The sequence below is a fragment of the Lates calcarifer genome, linkage group LG18 (assembly GCF_001640805.2).
Source record: "Lates calcarifer isolate ASB-BC8 linkage group LG18, TLL_Latcal_v3, whole genome shotgun sequence".
In the NCBI taxonomy this organism is placed as follows: Eukaryota; Metazoa; Chordata; class Actinopteri; family Centropomidae; genus Lates; species Lates calcarifer.
Genome location: NC_066850.1, coordinates 1,557,497 through 1,583,880, shown reverse-complemented (window position 1 = coordinate 1,583,880; position 26,384 = coordinate 1,557,497). Strand labels below are relative to the sequence as shown.

At 44.5% G+C, this 26,384-nt stretch overlaps 1 protein-coding gene across 2 annotated transcripts; it reads right to left on the bottom strand.

Moving 5' to 3' along the window:
• Window positions 1–145: 145 nt before the first annotated feature.
• Window positions 146–26,214, bottom strand: prickle1b (prickle homolog 1b). Of its 2 annotated transcripts, none has more exons than XM_018685159.2 (8): window positions 25,978–26,214; window positions 8,591–8,788; window positions 7,655–7,768; window positions 5,716–5,853; window positions 3,545–3,748; window positions 3,267–3,453; window positions 2,157–3,155; window positions 146–2,056 (listed from the first exon to the last, which is right to left on the bottom strand). In XM_018685159.2, exons 2-8 carry the CDS (start codon window positions 8,774–8,776, stop codon window positions 1,092–1,094), a joined length of 2,793 nt encoding a protein of 930 aa, XP_018540675.1. In that variant the 5' UTR covers window positions 8,777–8,788; window positions 25,978–26,214; the 3' UTR covers window positions 146–1,091. The 2 variants fall into 2 exon arrangements, with proteins under 2 accessions (XP_018540675.1, XP_018540673.1); XM_018685157.2 differs by lacking the exon at window positions 25,978–26,214 and adding an exon at window positions 12,074–12,522.
• Window positions 26,215–26,384: the final 170 nt, after the last annotated feature.

The following is a 26,384-nucleotide window of genomic DNA, read 5'->3' as shown; positions in this document are numbered from 1 at the left end:
CTGGCAAATGAGTTCCAACTTTGGTAAACTCTTAAAGTATAAATGTTCCATATCAGGAAGAATGGAAAAGGTTCAAAGGTTAACCTTAAAATCCCACAAGATTGAAGATGAAATAATGTCAAAACAACAACAAACGAAACAATCATTCTTTAAGCTTCGGAGAAAAATATTTATTACAAGCGTCTTTACATCACAAAGCATTGAGCTGGTTATGTCTGAGCAAGGGTAGTGAACAGTTGGCTGAATATGGAAACTGCGAGTGTTACTGCCATTCTTTATATTTTGTACACCAATAGTGAGCATTGTGGAATATATGGTAAAATAGGCATTGTTACCAAGTAACATGGCACTTTACTGTGAAGAGCACAGATTATGAAGTGGCACCTTCTTTGTTGTTTCTCAGAATATTAACGAGGTCTGTTTGTTTACCATTGCAACTGCTATTTTTTTTTTTATCATACACTTCAAAAGAGAACAATTCTTTAAACCACGGATATAAAAATACCAGTATTAAAATCTTAACTTAGTATATACATTATCATTTTGTACTATTATGCATTAAATAATTATTTGGTTAGTTTCTATTTTCTACTTTGTCAACCTCTGTGTACAATAGTGTTGCCATTTTAATGCACACGAAGATATTGCTGCAAAACACTTAAGTGAACATTTTTTAAAAACTTAACGGCAAATGCTGAAAAGAAAGAAAAAGTCTCCACTCTGCCAAACTGCGTTATTTCCATCTGCACCGTCCAAAGAAAGGCTTCCAAATGTATCAGTCCATGCATCATATTAGCACTAAAATTCAGTTAGACACAGTACCAAGGCCAAATCTGCACATACACAAAAAACTACACAGACCTGGTCTTGTCCTTGCTGTCCAGTTAGATTTAAATATTTATTCTCTCAGTAGATTTTGATCTAAAATGATATGCATCTTGACATGTGGGCATGCACCTTCTATCCACGCATAATACACAGTTTGTGCACATGCATTGTTTTAAACTGCCTTTCTGAACTCAGATTTGGTCTGAGTTTGCTGTCCATTGCTTGGTATAGTGCAGATTATAATGTAAATTTGCTCTGAACTGTTAAGAGATGATGCAGTTCTTAGAGCGGTGGCTCTTTCTGCGACCAGTCTGTGAGCCATGGATCTGGGAGGAGAGGGCTGTAACTCTTGTCGGGTAGTCCTCGGCGTAGTATCGCCCCGCCGCTCGAGGCTGGGGGATTGGCTGGCCCAGGAAATAGCCTTCCTCCTCAGAGTCTGATGAGGAGGAAGAACAAGTGGAACACCAGTCATCCTCGTCTCCGTAGAGACCCATGAAATGCTCAACCCGTGGGTCTCCTTGCATCGAGCCCTGAAGCATATAGTCGGATCGAGTTTGGGGATAGGCCAGGGGCAGCCTGTGGGAGGGATGCTGTAAGAGCATGGCACCACATGGAGGGTTTACCAGACCCTGCTGCTGGTGTTCATACGGCCTCTGCGCTTTCTCCAAGGGCACCATGTGAAGGGCGTTGGCCGAGCGGGTTTTGCGACTCCTGTGGTGTCGGCCTTGCCGGCGGTGGTGCTGCCTGCTGCGCCCGTGGTGGCTCGTTGGGCGGCTTCGTTCTCGGCCCATCTCCTCTGGGCAGTACACCCTCCGCTGTGGCCTCTCGCTCATGGGATGCTTTCTAATACTGATGTCAAACCCATCATTGTATCCATTGTCCACAGTGTCCTCTGAGAACTTGACCATCTGAGGAGGCCTGGACTGGGACTTGCTCCTCCTCAGAGCCGGGGCATGGACAAAGGAGGGAGGGAGGCCTTCAGAATGTGGGGACAACGAGAGAAGTCCTCCTGGTGTTCCTCCCCTCATTGCCAGTGCTACCTCCTGCTCTACCTCCTCGTCTCCCTTCTCCATGTTAAGGTTCAGAGAGTTATTACTGTGGTGAAGATGGGAGGAATTAAAGGTTCCCATGTTGCTCATCTTCTCGCAGTCATCTGGTACCGAGGGATCCTGCATGGACAGGGTGTAGACTATAGGTCTATCTCTGCCGTCTCCATCCACTGATGCACCTACAAAGAGTGAACAGGAAAGACACATTTTGAACAAATGTTCCATATAAAAACTAAACATGTTTTATGACTGAATCCACCAAAACAGTAGTCTCCTTACCAGTGATGTTCGAGAGTGCCAGGGAGTCCATGGAGTCTCCAACACCTTGCTCCACTTTCCTCAGCTCATCAGCAATGCACTCAAGAGAGTCTTCAAACCACTGCCTGGTGTCTGGCCAGAATGCCTGTCTTCCTGTGCCAGGCTGGTCCTGATCCTGATCCAGCTCCAGCTCTTGGATCTTTCTGGCACTGGCAGGACCTGGATGACTCCCATAGGCAGAGTCTCCCAACCCATCCTGTGACTGTGCCCAGTACATTTCAGGCAGGTGCTTCTTGCTCATCAGTCCAGGGCTATGGCTGTTGGATCGAGACTGATTGGAAGTCTGGCTCTGGGTGGGACTGGCAGGGGTGGGTGAGGAGGCGGTAACCCCCATGGGTGTACTGTCGGGCTTTAGCCAGGGATCGGAGACACTTATGAGCCCGTTTCTGTCACTGCTGGGGCTGGGAGATTTTAAGGATGGTTGCTGGAGTTGGTGTAACATCCCGCGGTCACCAAACTTGAGCAGGAGCTGAGTCATATAGTCCTCGTGCTGGGCCCACTCCTCTGGATCTTCCTCTCCGCAGGCATCCTGCTCCTCCCGCTCCCTCCAGAACCTCTCCTCCTCCAGGCCAAGATGGGCCAGCTTACGCCCTACGATATCAATGTCGCCATCAGCGTCTCCGTCGCCCTCGCCATCCCCAAACTTGTAATCAAACGTGGGGACGGTGGCGGGGGGGTTAAAAAGCTGCGACTGTCTCCACTGTTCGGCAGGTCTGCTGCTCTTCCCCATGCGGACGCTGCGCCGTGATTCACGTGAGCGGGCAGATTGGAAGGCAGAATCAGATGAGTCAGAGGCATGAATATCCTCTCCCTGGCTGCAGGCCTTTGAACAATAGATGCGCCCCTGCTTTGGAAGGAAGGGACAGCCAAGCAAGGATGTCTTGCACTGGGCACAACAGAAGCACTGGTCGGTGGCATGCCAATGAACACCTTCGTAGGTCATCTGGGCATGATCAACACCTAAAGGATCACGAGATGAAGAGAGAGGGGGTTTAGCCTCAGCTGTACACACCATCAGCAGATAAAAGGTTCAGTCCTTCATTCTGATCCCAAAAAAATAGCACAACTCACCAATGTTTTCACCACAGGCCTCGCAGTACTCTGCATAAAGCGACTCAAAGCACCCACAGCAATAGGGCCGACCATCTTTCATGATGTAGCGCTGCCCACCTAGCATTATCTCGCACTCGAAACAAGCAAAGTGCTTCATGTGCCAGTGCCGACCCTCTGCTTCAGTACACTCGTCCGCAAAGATGATCTGAGGAGAAACAAGCATTTAGTGATCTGAACACTTCCACTGTAAAACACATAAAAGATATAGGGTAGTGGCACCGCTAACTACCACTTACCTCGTCACAAGAGGAGCATCGTGGTTTGAGAAGCTCAGCGTGGTGTCTTCCACAGAGGATCTTGCCATTTTGGTAGAAATATATCAGATCCACCAGCAGTTCTTGACACGTGGCACACACGAAGCACGCTGGGTGCCAGCAGGGACTCGGCCCTGCTCTGGAGGCAAAAATTGCCATCTCCCCTCCGTTGATGCCTCCGCCACACTGACAATCAAACACAAACAACAGATGATCCGTGAGATTTATAGCTCAGGTATCTTGTTGCAGCAGTTGCAGTCGCCTAAAATGAAAAGTGAGGATTCAAATGGGCACAGCACATTCATCACAGAGCGTATAACCTTGCTTGTGTCAATAAATCTGGTGATAAGCATGCTACCTTGAGACAAACAGATATGGGAATGACATTTCAAAAATAGATGTGTCACCATAGTTCATGTCTGTGACACAAGAATCCAAGAGATCTTGGAGATAGCTATTCAAAATATATCACATATCTGCTGATGTTTCATCTGCAGTGATGCTTAAACAATGAAGGCCAAACAACAGGTGATCAGACTGTAAGCGCTTAAGGAACACGATCCACTCATAACACATCAGTGAATCCTACAGTGATGACAATCACAGAAATACATGAATGGTTGATAACACGGGCGCAATTCAATCATTTCAAGGCAACAAAAACACAGATTGCTCTTAAAGTCTGAGTGATTGCACTTGTAATGACTCCACCCACTCTTTTCCAAACTAGATTAGTTAACATGAGGGAAAGTGAACCACCAAAGGTTATGGGACAAGTGGTAACTAAAGTTAAAGATACCTAACTTTTTTTTGTCTCAATCAGAGGCAGTTTCGCTTTCGTATCCATTACTCATTGGGCGTTGCCGAGGAATTGGATGACATTTTTGTCCCCGAAACTTGAACAGTGGATACACTGGCCTTGGTCCTGAGTCAAAAGATTGTATGACTGCACTGCAATCGTGCTATCAAAGCGTGTCTGAACGTGCAATCACAAGTCTTTATATAACCCAGAGCAGCTATGAGACACCAATAGGCAACCATGGGGTAGCATGCCCAGCTGTTAACCATTATTAGTGGGGTGGACAGACGGGGGGCCTCGGATACGGGGGTGTTGTGTGTCCCTGGGAGTGACGGCACCAGGCAACTAGAGTCTGACAAAGTGTGTGTGAACGCATACACATGTGTGGGTCTTTGTGATATATCTTTCTGACATGAGCATGTGCAGAATGTTTGCACGACTGTACGAATGTGCACATTTGTAGGTGTGCCTGCATGAATGAGCGAGTGTGTGGTTTCCGAACGTGTGTGTCCGTTGCGTTGGTGTTCCTATGTGTCATATGTGTCAGCGAGTGTGACCTTGCATCCATGTGTTAGCATCTGTTTTTGAGTGGTGACAGGCTTCATCTGCCTGTCTGGGGGAATTAACATGGCTGACCAGGCTGCCGGGCAGAGGATGTGGTTTACTCACTGGTCAGGGGTGAATTTGCCGGAAGCCACATAACACTAATATTTATGTTTTGTTGCATAGAAAGGAAGTTTTTCAGTAATGTGAACAAGGACAGCTTGGATGGCACTGCATGTTTTGTTTAAAACACCATCACGTGGTGTTTCCAGTGTTGTGTTCCTCATTATGACTTGAGCTGAATGTCAAAGTGTTTCTCTTTTCCACATAGTCCAAAAGCCGGGACAGGATTACTCAGAAGATGGCACGCATCTCAAAAAACATGTTGTTCTGTTCATAGAAACCAAGTCTTCAAACCAGCTGCGTGTAATTATACCAGCAGATGAGGAATCATCTGCCACATACTGTGGCTTGTTTGGAGAAAGTAGGATTTTACGACTCTTACTCATTAACCTGTACTTTTTTTGCAATCTGTCACGCTGAGCTGTATAGATTGGTGGCAGGAAATTGGCTGAATTCCTCATGAGGAACTGGGCTTCTCTGCTGAGCCTCCCAATTTCCCCGCTTCCTCTCTCGCCCTAATGACGACGTTTATGTCCGTGATTAAAAACCATTGCGTTAGCCAATCAGGATTGTGCCTCAGGCGAGTGGGTGTTAGCTGCTTGTGATATAAATAACCTCAGGAACACCGGTTGGTTACCTCACGGCTGGTGTGTGTATGTACTCTTGGGTATCCATGTGTGGTACCTACACTTTCACAGCGGGTGTGTTGCAGAGCTCGGGGCAGGATCTTGGGTGTTCCTCTTCCCAGTGCCTCCCTCTTTCTCTGGGTGCTGAACATGTGGAGCTCCCTCTTTTCCTCCTCAGTCAGAGTGTGGCAGTAACGCACCTGATTTAAAAAAAGAAAGACAGAGATGAGCTGACGAAAGAAAACAACAGAGGTCGATTAATGGCCAAAAGGGGGAAGCCAGTTAAGGCGAAATAGCGCTTAAAAACTTCCAGCTGTTACTGCTGATAGTTCAGCTTTCATCTTTTGGGGAAGTGTATCACACCAAGTCCATATATGGTTGGAAAAGAGTTTAATTAAAGTTAATTCCCCTCAAGGCTGCGTTGAAAGGATGGCGTGAGCGATACACAAACCCTTCCTCTGTGTTTAGAGATGGTGATGAAGGGCCCCGATAAAAGACCAAGACCATCCTAACAACCAGCTCAGTTGTTCTCTAAACAACAGTAAACGATGCCGGTGTGTGAGTTCTCTCTCTCACTCACACACACACTCACTCACACACACACACACACACATACACACACACAGTGCTTATCCCTCCTAACCACTGTTATGCAAGGAATCCTCCGGCAGTTTGCTTCCTCAACCACCAGGTCTGCCGACAAACATCATAAAACCGCTCAGTCAAACAATGTGTGTGTGTGTGTGTGTGTGTCATGTGTGTCGAAGTTGTGTATCTTCCATGTGTGCGTACAGAGACCACCTCCGTCAGACAGTAGCCCCCCCCCGGTCCCTCCCCTCTGGTGATAACCCCTCCACCGTATCTCCTAATGTAAACTATTAACACAGATGTGAAAGGAGTGCTGGTTTACACACCATAAAGCTATTATACAGAAGAGGCTGGCATGTGCTTTATTGTCACAGGAGGGGGTTTTGTTAAATTGTTGAGAGAATGTAGTCATTGTTTTAGTTTTACTGGAGAAGGCTGGCAGGATTGTCGAGGCTTTACTCAGCTGCTGGCTTCAGTTTAGCTGCAGCTAGGTATCGTTAAAGAATAATCCAATATTATACTTTTTTACTTGCTTTTCATTTGAACCAATATGTCAAATGTTACAGCTGCTCTGTCCTTTTCCTGCCTTCCCACCAGCTCCACCCAGGTGACACCTGATGAGCCACTGACGAGCTGCACCTGGCCTTAATGAAGTGCTTAAAAGCTCCTTTGCCAGGATCAGAAGCAGAGGCTTCTAGTGTGGGACTGCAGGACACGCTGCCTTGGTTCTTTGTTGTAGACCTTATTACCAATATATTTATTTTTTAATGCAGGAACTTTCTATATTCTGTGCTACAGAAATATTCTGGTTTTATACCCAGTCAGGTTTAAGTTTTAAGCAGGAGTATGTGACAAAGAAGTGTGTTTAGTTTAACATCTACCTGTCGTTATTGCCACAGTGGCCACTTACAGACAGACTGTCACTCGTTCCTTTTATTCATCTTTTTCTGGTTTCTCTGAAACCACTGATCAGATTTTGACAAAACAGAATGATTCAGCTTCTTATTTGGTTTCAGACGTTTGGAAACGACAGTCCGTGGTCAGGGCTCTGTTGTTAATTTAATTTTCCATGCCTTGCATCTCTGGTAACTGAATTTTAACTAAACTTGGTGATACTCTCAGACTGGCTCAAAAGGAGCCATTGTAAGAACATGGTGATTTTTGAATGCTTAATAGCTGAATAAATCCCTTCTTTCTCTCAGCTTAGCTCTACTCTTATTTTTATCCATAGGATTTACTGTTAAAAGCTCTTTTCGTGGTTATTTTAATATTGTAAGTTGCCAGTATTATTGGTGTTGACGTCTTTTTTTTTTTTTTTTTTTTTTTGTCACATTTGGACAAAAAGCAGCAGCTCCTGCTTCACTCTTTGCCACAGACCATCCCCTTCCCCAGCCTCTGTCTCGTTATCTCTACCTCGTTGTCGTGCGGCGGCAGCTGGTAGAGGAGCTGTCGAATCCTGTGCTTCTCTCCGGGGCTGTTGACGTACGGCACCTTGTCCTCGGGGAGACAGGAGAAATACATCTGGACCTGCAGACGGAGACGCATGAGTGAACTTGGGCAGACAAAGAAAAACATCTGTCAGTGAAATAATGTCAAGCCACGATGGTTTTGTTCACTTGGATGGAGGAAGAGACAAGTATTGGATAAAAGGCCAAGATGGAGAAATGTCCAGAAGTTTAATATGACTGTATGTTGTGATTTAGTTTTTTGCTGCACGGTCATTTAAACCACATAAATGAGTGAGCTGTGTTGCAGCCAAGAGGCCAGCAGTGTTATCAGTATTCTTCAGGGGAAGGGAGGAGGGGAGGAAGGGGAAAGTCCAAAGAGGAGAGAAAACACAGATATCAGCGGAGAAGAGCGGCTGCTGTGTGCGTCCTTATTTTGTGACATTGTGGGGCAAACATGTCAATCTCCATCCAGTCACAGGCGCCTGACCGTTAAATCTCTCCACACACGAGACACAGAGAGGGACTGGAAATGTTCATGTTTGCTCAGGCTAATTCGCTCTGACGGGGGAAACGGAAATTTGGTTTGTTGCCGTACATTTCCATGAAAAAACGCGTGCGACCTCAAACACCCATTTCTAACTAAGATGAGCTGAACATGTGTATCTTCAATACACGCTAATGAATGTGGAAAAAATAGCCAGATGTTGAGCTTCACTAATCCGCTAGTATGGCATAGAGAACAGAATGTCTGCACACATAACCTTATTTGAACTAAAACCCCACGCTGTTAGCATACAGGTTTATACCCACATCCTGTGAAGGAAAATTCCACCTTTGCATACTTCTACTACTACTACTGCTGATATTTTCTGCTGGGTTTTTACATTTGCCGAGGTCCTACCTGTTCGGGCCTGAGCCCCGGCGGCACCCACGCATACTCCTCCAGCGCACATCCAGAGTCATCATCCGAGGTGGAGCTCCTCTGGAAGCCCACGGATATCTTCCCCATCTTCCCCCCTGTACGGGCCTCCATGTCCAGGCCTCGAGGAGAAGGACGCTCCCCTCTCTCACTGCGCTCCAGATTCATCACACACGGGCGCTGTAGACAAAAAAAGCGAGGATTTAAGAATCACATATACAGAATCTACCTTTCTTTCTTTTTCTGTCCCTCCTCTGTTTGCTTGATTTTGTGGTTTTTAACTTCTTGTCACTGATTGGCTGGGATACTGCTGATCTAGGATTTTTTGCACTTAAGAGTAAATTCCTCTGCATTTAGTTTTAATCTTAGAGTTTCTCAACAGGAGAACTGTTTTGCTCCCAGCACTGACTGTAGTTTAACACATCAGCTCGAGCACGGGAGACTGTTCCTTTAAAAACAGGAAAAAAGGGGGAAGAAAAAAGACAACCTCATCACACCACTGCCATCCTTTCACAATTCAAACCTCTTGAGTCACATTCAAGAATAACTAATATGTTATTTTCCATCCCATTAGTGTACTATGTCATACTTCCTTTGTTTATCCAACACACAGTCGTGCTTGATAAAGTTCCCAAAAGTGTGTTTGTCCACCTTCAAAGGGACTGAAGACACTCTGGATGATAAATAATGGAAAACCATACAAGGCTTTTTCCAGTATGGTGCACTCATTCCACAGCTTACTGCACTTAGATCACATGTTCACTGTGAGGTACAGACAGCTGAGACGTCTGGAGATCCATTTGGAATTTGGTACAAATTCATGTTTACTATCTGCGAGCCAGTTGAACAGAGGTACATCCTGCACTTCTTTGAAGCTCGGATTGTAATGCTTTAACATAACATGATGCAAACAGAAATTTCCAGCTCCTACCCACCAAACATCTGGTGCTCTTATGTCCTGAACACATGTAATTCATTGCATAACTACGATCAAGAAAAAGTGGTGACAGAGCTGACACAAATCTTTGAAACGATTTAGTGCATTCGTCCATTCAGACTGCAGCGTGAATCTACTCTCAGCTGATAACAGTTGGACGGTTACATGACGGTCTCCCGCCTTCGGCAGTAGCCTCCTTATCTCGGCAGCCATGTTCTTCAGAGCCCTCGCAGCCTGATAACAAGCGCTTTGGTCTCAAGGTGTTGAAAAAGCCACTTGTGATTTGCCCCAGCTCAGCTCTGCCTCTTTGACATGCTAATTCAGACCAGAATAGAACTTGTTTGGGTGAAAACAGTCAGGAACTTCACACAGGCCCTTTCAAACTGTATGCAGGTCTGAAAAGCATTAAGGTCATGATGGTTCCTATTGACCACTCATTGTGCCTGTTACCTTTGACAGCAGTGCAGTCAGTAAAATTCATTTCAGATAAGTGTGAATACCCTCCATCAACATTTCTTAACCCTGGTTTCCAGCAAATGTTTATCACTCAAATTGCACACTAGAAGTGGAATTAGAGATTTAATTAATTATTTTGTTGCTTGTTGTTCCTCCTCCAGAGGTCAAAGGTCAGCTGCAACTGAACTCGCAATGCAAATGTTGCAGGAGCACAGCCCCATCCTCGCAGAAATGTCAACTCTGTCTGCTCAGCTCACCCACCAGGCTTCCCACACCTCGCCATGCAGTCAAACCCCAGCAACAAGAAAGGGAAAATATTAGCATTCTGATTAGCATACAGTTGAATAAAGCCCAGGGCTTCAAAACACTGAATTTCCAGATTAGAAATGCAGTTAAAAGTCAAACCAAGGCTCTTATCACAGGACAAAAGGGTATTTGACTGTTGCTTTGTTCTTCACTGACTAATCTATCAGGTTTTATGGTAGGAAAGATAATGTTATCACTCAGAAGCTTTTCTTTACCTGTTCTGCTTTATCTCATCTAACCCAGTTAAAACCAGTAAGTGGTGCAGTTAGATGAAGTCTTTTTTTCTCAGATTATTTTGTGGCCCCAAATCAAAGTGGTTGTTTATGAGATGTTTTTATGTGCATCTTGGACTTTAAGGGCCCATTAATGCTTCTGTTTTAGCTGACGAGGCGGTTTGTTTTACAGCTGAATTTATAGATGACATGTTAATGGAAACGTGGGTTGTTGCAATGGTTCCAACATGCACAGCCACACAGCCTCATCGACAACATCAACTACTGATGATGTTGTTTTCCATGATTGATTAATTATGCTATTATTTTCTCGGCTGATCAGTTTGCCGAAGATGACAAAACCACCAAGGTATTCAGTCTCTATGACATGATAAACCAGCAAACCCTCCCTTTAGAGAAGCTAAAATGTTTCACGTTAGCTTGAAAAATGAAATATTGAATAATGGACTAGATCCAGCTCTAGTTTTGCATCCTTTAATTCACCGTGCTGAGGATTTGTGTCTGTCCTCCTCTGCCCTTCATCCCACGAGTTGTGGGGAAAAGGTGACTGCAGATTCTTGAGCCAACACACACAGCAACTCACATTTCACCATGTCACCTCTTGGCAATAACACAATGGCTTTCTTTGTCGAAAACAAAAACAGAGACGTCCACCTATTCCTCCTCTGAACTTCAGCCGCGGTGGACGTGTGACAGGTTTGAGGCCGAGGGGGTTAAAAAGAGAAAACTTCACAACACTTGGTCTGTGTAAACACAGGCCAGATGTAGCCAGCTAACGGTAAACCGTGTGCGCCTTCCCCTGCTTAACTGACACTTTTAAAGGGGCCCTCCTTCACAGCAGAATTAGTTCTTTTCAAATGAATACAACCCCGGGCAAACTGAAGGGATACTTCCTAATTTACTGAGAAGTACGACTTTTACAGAGTGCATATCATGTTTCATGCTCTCTTGGTGAGCAGATATTTATTTAAAATTAGTACATTAGTTACAGCTTTAGTTACCTGCTGATAAGTTAAAGCACAGATTTGCAGATATTGTGTACTTGTTGGAGCCAAACACAGTTCAAAACGTCACGGGATTTACTTTAGAAAAACCATTAAATTGTGGAGTTCAAAGGCCGAGGTCATTGCTCTTTGGCTGCTGAGGAGTGTTATTTTAAGGCCAAATGGGTGTTGGGGGGTGCACAGGAGATTTAGCACAGCTGGCACAAGACCACACAAATACACACTTTACACAATCACCTCACGTCTGTGCACATGAACACAACATGGAAGAAGAGCTGTGCATACATGCAGGATCACCTCTCAGTCACACCACACTTCAACCATGAGCTAAGCTTAGCCCTTTTCAACACTTTCAACCAAGGAAATCTCCCACAATCCACTGCATACCTCTTCATCAGGAGCATCTAAGTAATGGTGGCACTTAAGTACAAGCATTTTCCATAGTGGAGCTGCAAAAGTGCTCTTCATGCAACAAAATCTTTCTGCGTTTCTCAGTTTCAGAAAGTATACTCATCAATGTTCGTCTTACCTGCAGGAAAAGCATCTCTCTTTCCAACTCCACATAAAGCTTTCATTCACTTCCACAATCCCCCGGTCATGCAGCGCTCCCACAACATGTCTGCAGCATCAGTCTCAACAGATCCACGCTCTAATCAGATCCAGATCCCACTCAGTCAGGAAGTATTCCCCCAGCGTCTCGGCCTGGCCTTTTTTAAAAGTCAGCTGTGGGCGAGTGGAGTCTGAAAGACGCGACTCTCACTCACTCCGCAGCTGGGGAGCAACTCATTTGGAGATCCCAAATTTTCAAGGTCCAAAGAGCAAGGAGGGAGGAGGAGGGGGGGGGCAGAGAGATGACGTCTCTATCTGGAGTGTCTCTGATCCCTGGGAGTGTGTGGGAGTGAGTGGATGTGTGTGTGAGTGTGCATGTACTCTTGGGGCAGCCAAGCCTTGTCGGCCCCTCCCTCATTCCTCCCCTCCAGAGCAAAACGCCCTTCACTTCAATCACACACACACACACACACACTGAAGAGTCGCCCCCCTCCCCATCTTACCCCTTCCTCCACCAGAGTGACACCAAGCCCTCAACAACACCCACCCAACTTGGCTGCAGGATTCCTGAAAGCCAGATGACACGTCCACTCTACTCACTCTTTCTCTCTCTGTCATATTCATGCTTCCACCAGATTCAACTTAATGAGCTTTAACTCTATTGTTCCTCCTAACTCCTCTTTATCTCCCTCCTAAACAAAATGTCTATTTATAATACAAGTGACTGTGCCGCCCTGTTCTCTGTGTCATTTGCTCTACTAATGTCACATTAATTTGTACTCAGCTGCTAATTAGATCACGTGGCGATCACCACAAATGTTCCTGGCCCAGCTGCTTCATTATCTCAAAGACAAAACTCATCAATTGTGCACAAATTTGGGAAAAATTACAGTACTTAAGGGTTTGATCATAAATGCTATTTGATGAAAATGAGACTTCATTTTAGAAAATGACTCATTACTGAACAACCAGAGTGACGTGTCCCCTGAGATGGTACTTTCAAAAGGACATTAGTTTATTTAAATCTGTAATAAGATTTTTTTTGGCCACTTGGGGGCAGCATACAGACGCTGGAGAAAATATACAGTTATTTAGCTGCTACGCGCTACGTCGCTACGTTCACCAGCTTGTTACAAACTTTGATAGTCAGGTAGAAAACAGCTGCATGCTGCTGCTCAAAATTACACTCATGTGATCCATTCTTATATAAAAATACTGATCAGTTTGTTTGCCAACATGTTAACACTGGACTCTCTGTGTTGGAAGCATTGAATCATTTAGAAGCAGCTAATGATTTTTCTTTTCCAAAATTTGACTCATGTCTTGTTGGTGTTTTTCTGGTTAAATATTGACTGTGCTTCCTCCTGAGTCAACCTCATCCATCTCAGGAAGATTCTCACGCAGGGGACCTGTTTGCTCACCCCGTCACCGCCGCTGCCACCCCCTTCCTATTTTGGAGATCTGAATGAGTGAGAGGAGAGGGGTCCCCCGCCCTCATCTCTCACTTCAGCCGAACAACAATGACGTTATTGTCATGCATGTATTGTGAGCACTTAACTTCAGGAAACCCCTGACAATCCAGCAGAACTAAAAATTTAAAAGTGTTGTTCCAAAATGAGACATCTGCCATGTGAAAAAAGCTGCTCAAACATCAGTGGATAAAGGACCAAAAATGTACTTGATATTTAGGAGAAGTCTCGTGTGATTTATCTGGACAAGTTGTGTATCATCCATCATTGTGAAAGGCTGAAAAGCAGCAATGGCTTCATTTAAAGAGTCTAAAATGACAAATGAGTTTGCTCAATTGTCCAGCAGACAAAGGCTCCCTCTCCCCTGACAACCCCACACACTGACTTGCGGAGAGGGCAACAGAGCTGTTTGTCACTTGCCAAATTACCTGTTACAAATGAGAAATGACTCCGTTAGCTAACTAGCACAGAGGAGGGAGATAGAGCGAGAGATTCTCTGTGTGCATAGAGATGAGATGAGTCTATGTGCTTCGCCAACACGTCCTTCTTTCCTGGCATGACAACGCATATTTGAAATTGAGAGAGAAGCTTGGCAGTCCAGTCAGAGGGTAAACCTTTCAGAAAAGCTCTCAAGTTTTCCAGGGGTCTTGGCGCAGCCCTGCAAAAGCCACTTTGTTTTTAACCCTCCAAAAGATGTGCACGGAGTCTCCTGAGAGATTTATCTGAATATACATTTTGAAAAGCTCTGGAAATCTTATTTGAGGTGGGCGGATTTTTGTGATAGACACAAGCACTTAATTCAAATAACAAAAACAGGCAATGAGTGGGTGAGGAATGCTCTTGTGTGAATGGAGGACAGGTCCGAGGATGAGTGGCTTTTCCCCAGACAATAGGCAGATATCAGCCCTTCAGACTGGGCCTGGGCTTGTGGCCAAAGGCCCATGGTTCTTTAGAAAACACAAGAGGACAGTTGACCTTGCTGTCTCCTCTTCTTCCTCTTAGGAAATAGGAGAGAGTGCAACGGAGCAAGAAACTTCTGAAATTCTTTTTTAGTCTTATTACTCGTAGGTGTCAGTTTGTTTATCCTTTAAAACAAAAGAAGATAATGGAAGGGGGTTTTTGACTTCTGAGAAGACCAGAACTTTCCTTCACAAAATGGGAAAGAACCACCATGTTGCCATCTACGTCATGTGATTATCCTGCAGCTTCCTCCTCTCTTAAAAGAATCGTATCCATGTGCTGAATGGATGATGTTCTGGCCTCATTCACATGGCTGAGGCTGATGAGCAGGATTTTACAAATGGAGGGTTTATGCAGTGACCTTTAACCCCAGCCTTACTAATACAATACAAACACATAATGCACACATAGCACATCAGTTCCACCAACAGCTCTGCTTTGGATTTGACATTTCTGATGTTGGAAAATGGCAAGTACTCACTTCTCTAGCAGCTTCATATTTCACAGCAGCCTCACTGATTCACCCACGACTGTTCCAAGACAGGAAAACAAAATGGATTTCACTGATCCAGTATCGAATGAAAGGGCGATAACTGCCCAAAATATCAGTCTATCCCTAAACTCTGCAAAGTCAGAAGTAATTTGGACTGAAACCTTTAGATCAAGTCTCTCAAAGAACTTTCAGAGTTTTCTTTCCACAGCAAAAGCTTTGGACTGGGGTTCAGACAAGATCTAGTGGCCTTTTCTATACTTGAAATCCAAGACCAAGTCTAGACTACACGCTGCCTGCACACACACACACACACACACTCTTACACATACCTGGCACACTTACTCACTTCTTCTGGCTGCACATTTCATCTATCTTTTGGAACAGAACTCGACTGGTAATTTGGCCTTTTCTTAACCTTTTATTGTGCTGAGCAGACGAGCTCTTTTCCAGCACTGACGTGCTTCAGTTGCGTTCCTAACAGTCATTCACACCTGGACTCAACTATCAGCACTGTGCTTCATCCCCAGGAGGCAAGAAAGGGTTTAACTGATCCCTTAGAATGCAAATATCAGGGGAGACGTCCCTCTGCTTGTTAAAAACAGAAATCAACAAGGACACTGACATGTCTCAACTTGTTGCAGGACACTTTGTCACAAAATGACAAACTCAAACAGACCATTCGTGATGTTAAAGTAACATAAAGTGCAAATTAATGAGATGTAAGAAGATGTATGAAGAATCAAAAACACCATGGCCAATCGCTGCACTTGTCAGTTTGTTTCATGCAAATTGTTGGACGCAAACCCTGCGATTCTGATGCCAAAAAGGTGTAATGGGAGGGCAGACACTATTTAATGATCTGCCAAGCACGTCATTTGAAGTATATCTGATGCCTTAAGCAAGAAATTCAACTACAATCTACTCATTGATTGAAAAGAGTGATAGCTAGTTGAAAAAATCCTGAAAAAGTTCCTAACACAACAAGTAACACTGCTGAACCAAAGCTGACGAGTCCAGACAAACAAATCACCATGGGGGCATTTCAAACTCTGAAAGTGAAACCTGATTTTCTGATGAAGACTGTGACTGCATCTGATCTAAGATTAAACCAACATCCACGTGACAAATCTCTCTACATTAAGTAACTTTGATAAACAAAGTCATATGTGTGTCTGATGTTAATCAGGAATGTTCTATTAGCATAGGCCATATGCGCAACGGCTGACAAACCAGCCGACACACATATCTGCTTCACAAAAAGCCCATCCACGTCTCAATTCACATCCATTATGATTCCACTATTCAGCCCCATTCAGCCCCATTCACACTGACAGACGCCTCTCAGCAGCTTTTCACACCAGGAAATGGATCTTTAGCCTTCGCCAACAAGGCCCACCAGCTCGACTCGCTGCTGTATATCAGATCCATGGAAGTGCTGCTCTGTGGTCTCACCAGATCAGTGTTAATATTCCCCGACACTCACAGGCTGAGTCTAATTTAAGTTTCTAGTCATAAAACCCTCTGCTGAGATTTGTTAACCACTGCAGGGTGTTACCTACACACCTCTGTGACAATAGAAGCAGCAATAAAAGTGCAATAAAATGCAGGAAATAGTCAAGTAACTGGGATGGGAGCTCTGGTGGGGATTGGGTTCAGAAACTTCCCTTTAAATTCTTCTTGTTCAGAACTCCACTTCCACATTTTTCAGGTAAAATCATGAGTGGGCAGTCCCAACAACTATTTGACAGATTGCCATGAAATTTGGTACAGACATTCATGGTGCCAAGAGGACAAATCGTACAAATTGTGGTTCTCAGATGATATATCCTCACTTTTTTTGACATATCCAATGCTAACAGTACAACATTAGCATGCAAACATACTAAAGTATGGCGGTGAACATGAGTATGCCGATACTTAGCACCTTAAATATTAGCATGTTCACGTTTTTAGTGTGAGCATGTTAGCTTGCTGATGTTAGCTTTAGCTCAAAGCACTGCTGTGCCAAATTAAGCCTCAAAGAGCTGCTAGCATGGCTGTAGACTCTCAGTCTCTTAGTGTGCTCCCCGACTACACAGGAAACCTCTCACAAGATCAATGAAGCTATCTGGGTTTGCCTTGAGTTTGGAAACTTGAGCTAGACTCCAGTCACCAGTATTCATCCAACAGTTGCTATTAAATGTTCTATTCATTCTCTTCCAAAATAGTAGGCATCTAATTTTGGATAAATCATTGCAAAATGAAAATAATTGCTGTTTCAATGCAGCTACTGTTCAGCCTTACATGTGTATCTGTCAATCTTTATTATGCTTTTTGTCCGGCCTATATCCCTGCATATGTAGCCAATTATTCTGATGTTCAAGTGGATTTTCTGTAAATCCCCTCCCTACTCACAGGCTGATTAGAGTCTGTTGAGGAATTATGCTGTTTCAGGGCTACGTAGGGTTGTCAAAAACAGTACAGAACCTTCTCTCCCACATGTCTAGAGGTAGGTTATTCATTACTATCGTCGTTTTTCATGATTTGACAGAGTTGACCTTATTTAAACTGCTTAATACGTGTCATTACTTGAATCTGACGTACAAATCGTAGATGTCCCTGTAGGCTAAAATGCCTTGCCAAGCCAAAGCATCCTCTTGGATACAGACTGTTTCATCAGACTATTAATGCGGTTATATTTCCTCTGTGGAAAAACAACTGATAGTATATGAAATGATAAAATGTATTACTCTGAATTTCAGCAGTCAACTAAGTTCTCATGTATCCTTGCATTACTACATTACAACTAAAAAGATAAGCTGAAATTCTTGAATTAATAAATGATAATCCCTCTAAAACACTGTGAGCTCTAACTGATGGAGGAAGGAATGGAGCTGAAATAAGCAGCTACAAAAAACTGACTCACTCTCAACCCACCACTATATAACAGTGCTTTATATTACCAGGGATTTGCATGAGATAAGACTGCACTTTCACATACTCTTACCACTTCAATGAGGAACTGGAATATAAGTGAGAAACCACACCACAAAACTCTAATAGCTATTAGGAAACAATAGAATCCTGTTGTCATTATAGTGCTGTGTGTGTGTGTGTGTGTGTGTGTGTGAGAGAGAGAGAGAGAGAGAGCAAAGAGAGTCTTGTGCATCTCATCCAACGTTAATTTGATATTGTTAAGTGATGCATTCCTTCTTTAATAAAAGCCAGAGGTCACTGTAAGCACCATTGTGAAAGGAGTGTGTGTGTGTGTGTGTGTTTGAAGCGTCTTAATAAAAACCCAGGCTGCTGAGATCACTTTGCCTCACATACACAAAGCAGTTTGAAATGATCTTATGCAGAAGAGAAAGTACAGGCAGATATTTATAACTGGAACAGAGCTGAGTGAGCGACTGATGGGGAAAATATCAAGAACCAGATTGTCTTGTTCTTGTTGACTGGGAAAATGCATGAATCACTTCACTTGAATAGTAATATAAGCACAGGGCGTCATGATTAGGGCTCTGATATAAGACCTACAAAGTGTGATAACTGAAATAAAACAGTGAAATATCCCAGCTGCTATTCAAAAAAGAAAAGTCAAACAAACTGTAAGGCTACACTAAAAGATAAGAAACCAGTTTCTCTTGTTCTTGTTAACGGGAAAATGAAGCGATGACTCGAGCTGCTTCCATTAGAAAAAAAATTATTTTTACTGGCCTTTGTAACAGTCTGACTGAACTAAGAATGATGTCGTTTTATCGCTGCCATTATGAGAAGTCCCTCTGTAAATCAAAGTGTGTCACATATCAGCCAAAAGAAACAGATAAGTTGAGACCTTTAACGAGCTGTGCCACTCAAACGCATCGCCTGTGAGAAACGTATCAATAAAAACAAAAACAAAAAGAGACAGAGGCAAATGTAAAAACAGCTAAATATGACGACATATCATGCAAGACAAGCCAGAGCGTTGCATCACGTTTAATATGGGAAAGCTGGTTGCGGTTATTTGTATGTGAGTGTGTGAATCCCCCATGAATTTTGTATAAGAGATAGATGTAGGCCAGGGATTGGGGTTGTGTACACAGAGGCTTAATGACAGGGCCCTGGAGGGATGGCACATCAGTCAAGCGGAACAGACAAACATACGCTTATACAGACACACACACACATGCATTAACCGTCTGTGTATTACACAACCAGCACCCTCACTTTCCCATAATTTAGCATTGGAAACACAACAAGAGCCGGGGAACGGCGGGTCTGACCAACTTTGCAGCCTCAGGCACTTTGTCACACTCGGCCTGTAGTTTGGCCTACATGGGCTGGCACAGTTCTCAAGGCAGCACAGTGTCGGAGAAGGGCGTGTGCATGTGAAACCATATAGCCTTTAGTTCTGCTGCACATTCCCAAGGTGCTTTTTTGTGTTGTTGTTTAGCTTTATATGGGTTACTGAGCCAGTGACTGAGACACAGACAGATAACAAAACAGCTGAGTGATATGAGCTTAGCTCAGCACGGTAACATTTTGGTGGCGGGTTTGGATGCCACGGGGGCGACAGATATCGAGGCTATGTGTCATATGAGAGTCGCTTTGAGCTCCGCGCTTAAATAAACCCACTATCACAGGGAAAGTGGCATGACTGGCCGTTTTTGCGGGGTGTTTGCCCACCCCCACCCCCCCCGGCCGCTACCCTCTCTCCCAGGCAGCCGCCGTTGGCATTCCACACTGACCCTCGAGTAGCGGGCCTGAGGTTCATGGGTAAACAGACAGGCTGTGTAACTCCAGAGCCCGTCTCACCCCCTCTCGCTGCCTGTCTCTCCCTCCTCATCCTTCTTCTCAGCCAGCCATATCCTCAGTTGGCCTCTCTGTTAATTCAGACCTACCTGACAGTTCTGACTAAAACCTTCTGGGTTTACTATCAGTCCCGCTCGGCGACAGGCTCAGCTCTCTAAACACACACTGAAGACTAATCTGCAACAGATGGGAGACGGACCGGGGAGGAAGTAGTATAAAAGGATATACAGCATATTTGTACCCCACTGAACCAAACGATAGGGTTTCAGTGAAGCCGGAGGAGGGTTGTAATGATGTGCACAGCGGCGGCTCCCGGGGGCTTAACTGGACATATTACTTGAAGATATAAGCTGTCCATCTGCAACCAGATGTCTGAAAGTCCCTGAGGGGGATGCCTGAGAGTCTTCTCTGAAGGGATCATATGCTCGCTCTAACAGACATAGGTGAAGACTAGGATAAATAAAAACATGTGTGTGAATGTGCACAGAATACATACTGTACATGTGCACACACATAAACAAGCCCGCACATGTTGGATTTCACGGGTGGCTGGTTAGAGATAATGAACGCCTTAGCCCCCAGTTTACTGTCTGGTTTCCGAGGTCATTAGTATAAACACAAAAGACATTTATTTACTACCTCATTAATGCAAGTGGCAATTTAAATCCTTTTCACAGGCGAGGAAAAAAAAGAGGAACGGATGGGTCTCACAGCGGCAAAACCCAGACAACAGTCAAATCACTGTTTGTATTGCTTTTGCAAAGTGCACTTGGGAAGCCCCGAGCTTTCATCAGCTAACCACCGCGGGTGCATATCTGTTACATTCTCCCTCTCCTCTCGGAGATGAAATTGTCACAGCTGAGGGATACGCTGCTGCTTGATGACTCGAAGGTGCAGTTTTCACTTTGAGGAGGACTTGCCATCCAGAAACGGGGGCTGCTTAGGGGCTGACATATTATCACCTGCTAGCATACAGTTGCCTATGAATGAATGGACCAAAACAACAAGCTAAACCTGAGAGGAACTACAGAGTCGGGTGATAATTCCCTGTGGGTTTGTCGCTAAGATCGACTCTTCATATCATACCAGTTGTTCGATCCGTTGTTGTGTTAAAAATATAGATTATAGCAGCTTTAATGGCCACTCTGCGCTGAAAGCAAAGCTCCTGGAAGTGCTCAAGCAAAAGCAAATGTGCAGCTTTTGGTGAATTTGGTGAAAATCCTGTAATTTTCCCCACCCTCACTTATACAGTTTTTATCACAACAGGCCATTTCCTGACTCCGGGTGGCATCAGATTGGATGGAGCCATTTCCCCTCTGGATGAATTAAGAGGCTGGTATTCCTCTGGGATGGCGTGAGGCCACAGAGAGATACAGTGACAGATAGGAAACATCCCCCAGAGATCTCTGCAGAGACAGACGACCACCCAACAGCCGAAGGTTTATGGAAATTGTAAATATAAATTTGTCACAAAGTTTCAAAAATCATCTCCACCTCATCTGCCTGTGTTTGTTTGTTTTTAAAGCAGACTGACAGTGATTAGTCCATGGAAAAAAACAGACACGGATTCGTGAGAACATCCTGTGCCATCTGAGGCTTCATGCATATTGAAAGAGAGGTGAATTGGTAAAAGAGAGGGGAGGTGAGCAAGGGAGAGAGAGGAAAAGAGAAGGAGCACACTGTCCCTGATTAGGCCTGAGCTGAGACATTCAGCTCAGGAGCCTCAGGAACACAATGTCCAACACATGAGGCCACATGAGACCAATTTAAGGAGGGAAAGTTGAAGCCAAGTCATGTTTTCCTGATGCACGCACCCAAACACTGATCCCAGAATCAGGAATAAAAAGTTTCCTTATATATTCACTTTGCAGGAACAATTCTAATTATGTTGTTATGTTGTTGACTGTTTTTGGTACTGAGGTGATGCTTTTTTGACATTATCTGATGGATTTAGAGAGGGTGAACCGCTGAACATCAAACTGGGAAACACCATCACCAGAGCTGGAATTAAGAGGTTTTCGCACCACAACAGTGACACTGTCGGAGTGATTTAGCACCCAACAAACCTGAATCTGTCGCAGAGACCCTTTTATGTTTCTCCCAATCAAAAACCAAACTGAAAGCTATCATTTGTGTTCTGCCTCAGGGTGGTCATTTGACTGGGAATAATTACGTGGTTGTTGCACAGCGATCTTGTCTTCCTATATGAGCCTGTGCTTCTATCTATACTGTTTACCTTTACCAGAGCTTTAAAGCCTTTTAATTATTATCATCTAATAATCATCACCTTTAATGTCTCCATAACTGCCGAGGCTGGCGACTGGCAGCGTCTGGGCAGGTGTGTGTGTGTGTGTGTGAGAGAGAGAGAGAGAGGCTTTAATCATCATCAAATAGAGCTGTGTGTATAGGTAATTAAGTTGGTGCCAAATCGACTCTCACTCGCAGGCACGAGTCGAACTCTCAACAACACCTCGGTTTTGCATCACTTAGCAAGTGCTGCGGGCAACTTTTTTATTTCAGCGGCAAGTTTTAACACAGAAAAGAGAGCAACTCCCTCTCGGAGTCCATTACTCAGTGTCTGATATTCCTCTAAGCCCTGGATTACTTTTCCTTCCCCACAAGCTGACCATAATACCAGGCTTGTGGAGCCAATGTGGCCTGCAGGGTTTGGTCTGAAACCACTCAATGAGCGCGAGGATCACGAGAAGTGTTCGTAGATCAAGGGCCGCCGTCCCAACCCCCACACACACACATTTACACACTTTACCCTTCACCTCCTCGGCATAGCAATGGTTTGTGGCTTCTGTAAGCCAACACATATACACACTATTAGATTCTCTTTCACCATTTAAAGAGCATTATTTCCTTCAAACATGGACGACACAGCAAAGAGCTCACTTTTTCTTCTCATTATCCATTAAGCTCTTAATTAATCAAACGCCAATCACAGCTGCTCACAACTCCAGCGTCTTTACTTTAGTTTAGACATCTTGATTTGTCCAAAAACATCAACATAAAAGTACATGAGAGAGAGAGAAGCAGCAATTCCTCACATTTGAGGAGCTGTAATCTGGGAACGTTTGGGATTTTTTTTCTTGATAAATGACCAATAAGATTAATAAAGATCGGTTTGCACGCAGCAGTGCAGCTGATAGCGGGTATAACTGGGTGGTTCCTGAGTAAAATTCAGGGTATTACCTTGAGACCTCTGTTCTTCTGAGAAACGTCTGTTTTTCATTGTTCACTGTTCTGTTTCTCCTGTTCGGTGATTGGCCCTTCACACACAACTACAGGGGATAGCTGCTTGGCAAGCAAATGTGTGTGTGTGTGTATATATATATATGTGTGTGTGAGGGTGTGTGTGAGAGGGTGTGTTTTCTGAGGTTTGGAATGATTTACACAACCCCACACTCGATTAATTCCAGTATGACAGCACAAACTTGCCTGTGTGTACACATGTTGGTCTGAGGTATTAGGCAGACAGAGGCACACAGACAGAACAGTGTTGACTTACTAATAGATGGAGGTCTCTCTCTCTCTCTCTCTCTCACACACACACACACACTCACACACAAACCTCACACTCATGTTTATGTTTCTTATTAGTTCCATTTATTTAATCTAATGCCAATCCGTGCTCCAACTCAAACACCAGGACACAAGAAATCTGTGACTACTGCACCACCCCCCTGAAGGATGGCCAGGAGCAACCCATCCTGAATGTACACACCAGTAGTTTGTGTTTAGAAAATTATGTACTGTCAACTGGAGAAACTGCTCTAAAACACTATAAATTCATCACTGAGGGCGACCAAGAGCTATGAAATTAAGCTAACCAGGGATTTAAGTGTCAGAATTCACTGCTAATCTCCTTGGAATTTATTTTCAAACAAAAAGAGGCGATACACGGCACATTTTTGAGGCCTTCAAACAGTTTTACTGCTGTGATCAGATGAGGTGTTTAAGCCGAGGAGCCAATGTCTCTAAATCCAGAACAACCCTGGTCGCCGAGCAAAAAGGTTTTCCAGGAGACTGTCCAACAATATCAAAACAATCTCCAGGCTGGATTTCCTCTCTGGCACTCAAACCCCACTGGAGAATGAGAATCTGGGCTGCATATGAGAAAACGAAGAAGTGTAGGACGTAGCTCCGTGTTTCTAATCTAAAGATATTGAAAAATGAGCCTGTCAGTTCAGAAATCATCCATAAACAACAAGTCAGCAGGGCTTTAAAAAGTCAAGGCCACATTCATCATCCATGCACCTCTCCTGCCAAAGCTGGACTCGTGATTGTGTGACGTTTCGTGTCCAGTCATTCTCTGTCTTCTTTGTCGAAACCTGAAAGGTCATCTCTTGGAGATCACATCCTCCCCTCTGATTCACATCCTCCTCAGCTCAAGTATTTTTCTCCTCTTCGCTTTGACATGTTTAAACAAAAATCAACCTTTTCACCCCGGCTCGCCTTCGTGAAGCTGGCGAAAACCCCTCTATCGAGCCTCGCTGTCAAAGACACAGACGTTTTTCCCCCTGATTGCAGTATTTTTACTAAGCTAGGCTAACTGGCTGCTAACCAACTCCACCTTTCTTTCTTCAAAAGAATTCTACTGTCGTACACAAGTTACTGTGGATCACAGCATTAAATATGTGACAAATACCGATTGAGAAGATGCTGTTCAAAATCCATTAAAAGCACAGGATCAGTGTGATGTCCCACAGAACTCAAACATACCAATCACTTCACTGCCTGACTTCACTCTCCCATGTGGTCCAAATGGCTGACCAATTAACAGCAGCTTAACTCCTGAGCCCAAACACCTCTCTCTCTCTCTCTCTCTCTCTCTCTCTCTCTCTCTCTCTGTCACACACACACACACACACATGCCAGAAATGCAGATGCACAGATAAACACACATGCACACACGCAGGTTCATAAGCACTCACACCCAGTACCACACACAGACAAGAACACACACACACACACACAGAGGCACATACTCATTAACAAAGGCTTAGCATTGCAGCATGTGTACCCCCAGCAAAGTGCAGCATAGTCTGGCCTCCCACAGAGGGAGGATACACCTCAGTCACCTGATCCTCAGCTGCTCTGATCCTGGATCAGTCATTCACACTGACCAAGCCTGCATGGCATAGTGGAATATTAAGATTTGAATTTTAATCTAAGCCACAGATCAGATTGAAGAACATGTTGCAAACCTGCTTTAATTCTGAAATGCATCTGAGATGAAACGATGAGATGGAAAAAACACAACAAGCTCCAAAAGCCTGCAGCCATCACTGCAGCATCTCCACCATCTCCCCAACCACTAGGTGCCACCACTGGCTTCAATACAGATCACACTGCGCTGTTAACACGTCATTACAGGATCACACTCATGATCAGTGTTTAAACAGACTTTTTAGGATTCATTTTCGAGCACGTGGTGGAGACAGAACCCAGGACAACGCGTTACTGAGCTCACACGAAGAAACAGAGAAAAGAAAAGTTAACGCTCAAGATTCAGGTGTTTTTTTTTTTTTACACCTGTTTTAAAAGTGGATTCAAGTCTGAAGTATGACTGAGTATGAGAAGACGCCTTCGTTGTTCAGCTGTTGTGTGGCTGAAGTGATGTGGCTTCTCTTTGTGATGTTTTCTGCGGATCTGGGCTGTGGTCTGTCAACACCGAAGTGATTCTGAGGAGTTCAAGAGAAGCCGAGCGAGCCCGTGAAGAGAAGAGAGGGAAACCGGGGGAAGACAGTGAGAGAGAGAGAGAGAGAGACCACCTGAGTGACAAGCAACAGCTGAGTCCACACATCTGGAAACCAAAATGCAACCGTCCATTATGTGCGTCTTTACGCACGCACACATACACACACACTTTCAAGCGAAGAATCTGCGCCCTGCTCGACTCAGCCACAGATTCACTTTTCTCCCTCTCTCTCCTCCTTCAGGGGAAATGTGTCACTGAACCAACTCTTTTCTTCTGGTTTTCATGAAGTAATGGAGAGACAAATCATTTCCATATTTCTCTCTAAAAGATGAAGAACAAGCCTCTAGACTTGACCCACAGTTTTTTTCATGATCATAGATTTACTGTAAAACCCTCACACACACACACACACACACACACACACACAGCGTTATTAAATAAACTGAATTTAACAGCTCTGAGCCAGAAACCTTCACACTCACCTCTCAGAGGCAACAACTCGGGTCCAGGGTCGGGCTGAATATTCCGTTTATCAAAAAATATAATCACGACTGTGGAGGCATCCGGGCTGACTGCGACCAGCAAAACACAACTCTTCCGATTCCTGAATCAGCTCAGTAGATGTGGTCTTTCAGTGCATGATCATGGACACAGACAGATACAGACAGAGAGGGAGACGCTCACCAGGGGCTGAGCGCTGCGCAGCTCTGGCACCAAGTTACAGCGTCAAGAAATGACATTAGCTCTGCTCTGCGCCTATTGGCTTAAACATAAAGCCCCCCCCCTCCACCATCCCTCCTCCTCCTCCTCCTCCACACACACACTTCTCACTTACAGGCGGACATAACTGTACACTCTATACATCCAGGCCATGGCTTCAGGAAAGATA

Coding starts and splice junctions, on each gene's coding strand:
- prickle1b (XM_018685157.2), bottom strand. Junction 7,769..8,590: donor CGGGGCTCAGGCCCGAACAG/GTAGGACCTCGG, acceptor CTCCGTCTGCAG/GTCCAGATGTATTTCTCCTG. Junction 3,749..5,715: donor AACACACCCGCTGTGAAAGT/GTAGGTACCACA, acceptor TTTGATTGTCAG/TGTGGCGGAGGCATCAACGG.